Here is a 3,498-nt window from a genome sequence, read left to right as displayed (position 1 = left end):
TTTTGGCAGACCTAAGTCCCAGTTTCACTGAAAACTCTTGAGATATTACAGGTATTTGAAGACTGTTATCAAATCCCTCCTCAGTCTTCTCGTCTCCAGACTAAATAACTCTAGTTCTTCCAGCCTTTCCTGATTAAGTCATGCTTCCCAGCACTCTAATCATTTTTGTTGCTCTGTGCTGGCCTCCTTCCAATCTGGCCACATCCTTCTTAAAGTGTGGGGACCAAAACTGGACACAGCACTCCACGTGAAGCTTTAGAGGATGATTAGAAAAAACTCAGCAAGTTAAAACAGGTTTCTTATCTTGAAAGTGATATTCTATATGTTAATTTTGTAAGTAAATAGCTGTTTTTTAACTCCACCCTTAAAACTCCACTTGAGATCTAAGAGTCTAGCTGGGTTCTTTCCTGCAGGCTTAATTACACCTGCATGAATATCTACATAATTCCACTGTCTTCCAGTTCACCTCTCCATAATAACCTATGCAGCCCCTTTACTGTCATGGTACATATAGGTGCATCTTGTTGGCACTCAGTCCACAAATCTGTTAATGAGAGACAAGGAGACTTCAGTTCAATCTAACGTAGCTGCATGTGCTCTGCAGGCATAAGAAAAGCAAGAAGCTCTACTGTTGTACAATGGAGCAGTCACTTTACAGATCCAAACAACATTAATGCTCACATCAACAGGCATGAGCAATAGTAAATATAGTTTAGCAACACGATGTTGTCTTCTTCCTGATCTAATTCTCTCATTGGCAATGAACAGATAGGAAAACTGTTCCCTTTGACCTGCTGCCTTCTACTGAGTGTTGAGGCAGCTTGCAAAACTGACGACTCTTCCACCTTACCCAGATGCTGAAGGTCTCTCTCTCTATAAAGGCGAGTCACTCTTTCCATCAGTTCCCACTTCTCACAGCAGCCTTTATAGTTGACAAAGTTGCGAGCAAGAATTTCTTTCAGCTGTCTTACAGAGAGCATGTCAATGTCTCCAATGCTTGTCAGGTCAGAGAGAGAGGCCCTCCGTCCCTGCATCAGGTTATCTTCCGAGTCAACAGACTAAAACAGAACAAAGACAGGACAACGTTTGATTCCACAGGCCACCGACATATGTGAAGAAACAAAAATGCTTTACCAGAAAAGGAAGTGCACCAGTTTGACCCAGCTTCCCAGCCCCTGTATGGACCAGGTGATTCATTGTCCTGATTGAATCGGCTTTTAGATAAAAGCTCCAACCCCCCCCCCCCCCCCCCCCCCCCCCAAATGAAGCGCCCAATCTATATAGACATTGGGCAAGCCGGATCAAACGGATGTGATGCTTCTTCTGGGCATACACTCTGCTCATCATGGGGGAACACCAAGCTGAAAGTAAAGTGTTGGGGTTTTTTTCATGTCTGTCAGCAGTCCCAATGTCATGACAATTTAAAGCAGCTCTCCATAATTTCCTAGCCAATATTCATCCATGGAGGTATATTATCCCTCATGTACTTTACTCCATGAATCCCTCTAGTTATAAGAAATAAGTTCTACTCTGATATTTAAGTCCCTTTTATTATTTTAGGGTGCCTATACATGAGCACAGAGTGTGGTCCAGTGCACTAGAATTCCAGTGGATCGGAGTAGATTCAATTAATTGAGTTTGTGGGAGCATGGGAATTGCCACGCTCCAGCAGCCTCCTGTGTCCCACGCTTAAAAATGGTGGTGGGGGCATTTGAACTAAAGTTTGTTGAACAAGCTTCAGTTCAAGTGCCCCCACTGCCAATTTTAAGTGCAGGACTGCTGATACAGGAGACACAGCAGCACTCTAATTAGAGTGGCTCTTGGAGCCACTCTACTTAAAGTGCCATCCCACCCCCACAACTGCTGGAGCACACGTAAAAGTGTCCAGTGACACAAAGTTCTCTGCCTGTAGGGACATCCTGTTCCTCTCTGCATAATGACAAGTTTTTTGGTGACTCTATTATGATAGCTATTTTGCTATCTTATTACATGGTCACAATTCTGTACTTGCTTAGTAATGGACTAAAACAACAGAATCCACCCCCATCTCTGTGCGATTCTAGCACATACAAACCTGTGTCTCCTCCTCTGTTGGTGCTTCTCCTGCATTCTCAATTCCTGTCATGTCGTCTTGGCTTGGAGGCACATACCCATTTGCCTAAAAGAGGAAATAAATCTTTCACCAATACTAGATCTCCCTGCATGTCTAGAGGGCAAGTGGTTTTAACAGCAAAGCACAATTCAGCATGCACTGCACTGTGGAATTAGGCAACTCAGTGCAAGGCCAAAAAGGAGCCAGGTTGGAAGAAAGAAAGTCCCCTTGATCACAGACGTGAGGTATAAAACAAGATCTCAGTGAGAAACTGTCATGCTGTATGTGGCTGTTGGATGCCCCACCTTGTCAGTTGAGTCTTGTTACAATACTGGATGATGTACAATGATTCCCCACATGTTCCTGTGGGGTTTATGGAGCCAGACAGGGCAGAAACCAAAAGAGTAATGACTCAGAAATGGAGGTTCAGAGTAATCAGAAAATCATTATGTGGAAACTTGGCATTGATGCCACATCACAATGAAAAACAGTGGAGCAATGTGACATATCATGATGTCACAATCTCTACAGCATGTCAAGAGTAAGTGCTGTGTAGCTCTTTGAGACCAGTCAATGATGTAGTTCACCATGACTGAGTAACTAATCTGAGCAAAGACCAAAGAAGCACAGTGCTCTTCATGTACGAGTGCTAGCACTGGATTGGAAACTAAGCAAGAGACGGATCTTTTCTCCTCCTCCTCCCCTAGAACACCATTCACATTTGGGTTAGCCACCAGGCATGCTGCCCTGGATCTTTCCTAGTGGATGAGCTCTGTGGAGGCAGGTAAGGGTGAGAGGCTGAGATGGGGCTGACTAAGGAGCAGCAGACAAAAGCAGCTAAAGCAGGCTAGAGGGAGGGTAACAGTTTTGAACACTGCACAGGGTAAATGAAACTGAACTGTAATCCCAGCTTCCACTAATTCCTCTTTATGACTTTGGGTATGATATTTGGTCACTGCCTCAGTTTCTCTGTTGAGACAATATTCTCCTTCCTACTGAAGAAAGCTGTAGTTTGTTTATATTTGTGAAATGCTAGGAAAAAGCAAAAGGGTTTTGAAAGCCTAAGAATTCCCAAAAGAGGAAATGGAAACTGAGAAAAGCAGCCTAAATATTTTCTGCAGAAAAGTTAGAGTACAAAGGCACAAACTGGTGCAATGTGCTACTTCCAAAGGAATAAAAAAAGCTTTATCTCATTGTATGTGAAAGAAACGTTGAGGAATTACCATGCGCTTCTATACAAAATAGACAACAGAGAAAGCATGAGGGGGCACTTTCCCAGTCCTGGCCCCTGCAGAACTAAGCACACCCATTCACTTAACAACAGGAAGATCTAAAGTAGATGTCAAGCATTAAGTAAGCTTTCCACAATAGTCAGTAAAAAAAAAAAAAAAAAAAAAAAAAAAAAA

The 3,498-nt window shown here is 43.1% G+C and overlaps 1 protein-coding gene across 1 annotated transcript in view; it reads right to left on the bottom strand.

Moving 5' to 3' along the window:
* Positions 1–3,498, bottom strand: part of RFFL (ring finger and FYVE like domain containing E3 ubiquitin protein ligase) — a 111,419-nt gene that overhangs the window by 10,407 nt on the left and 97,514 nt on the right. Inside the window, exons 4-5 of the mRNA XM_019511530.1 lie at positions 2,075–2,158; positions 851–1,058 (exon numbers count right to left, since the gene is read on the bottom strand). Of these exons, the coding sequence (XP_019367075.1) occupies positions 851–1,058; positions 2,075–2,158 (292 nt within the window). The remainder of the gene's footprint in view (positions 1–850; positions 1,059–2,074; positions 2,159–3,498) is intronic.

This window comes from Gavialis gangeticus, unplaced genomic scaffold, assembly GCF_001723915.1.
Source record: "Gavialis gangeticus isolate Ggan-Ray unplaced genomic scaffold, GavGan_comp1, whole genome shotgun sequence".
Taxonomy (NCBI): domain Eukaryota; kingdom Metazoa; phylum Chordata; order Crocodylia; family Gavialidae; genus Gavialis; species Gavialis gangeticus.
Note: the sequence above shows the minus strand (reverse complement) of the source record. Positions and strands in the feature narration are given on the sequence as shown.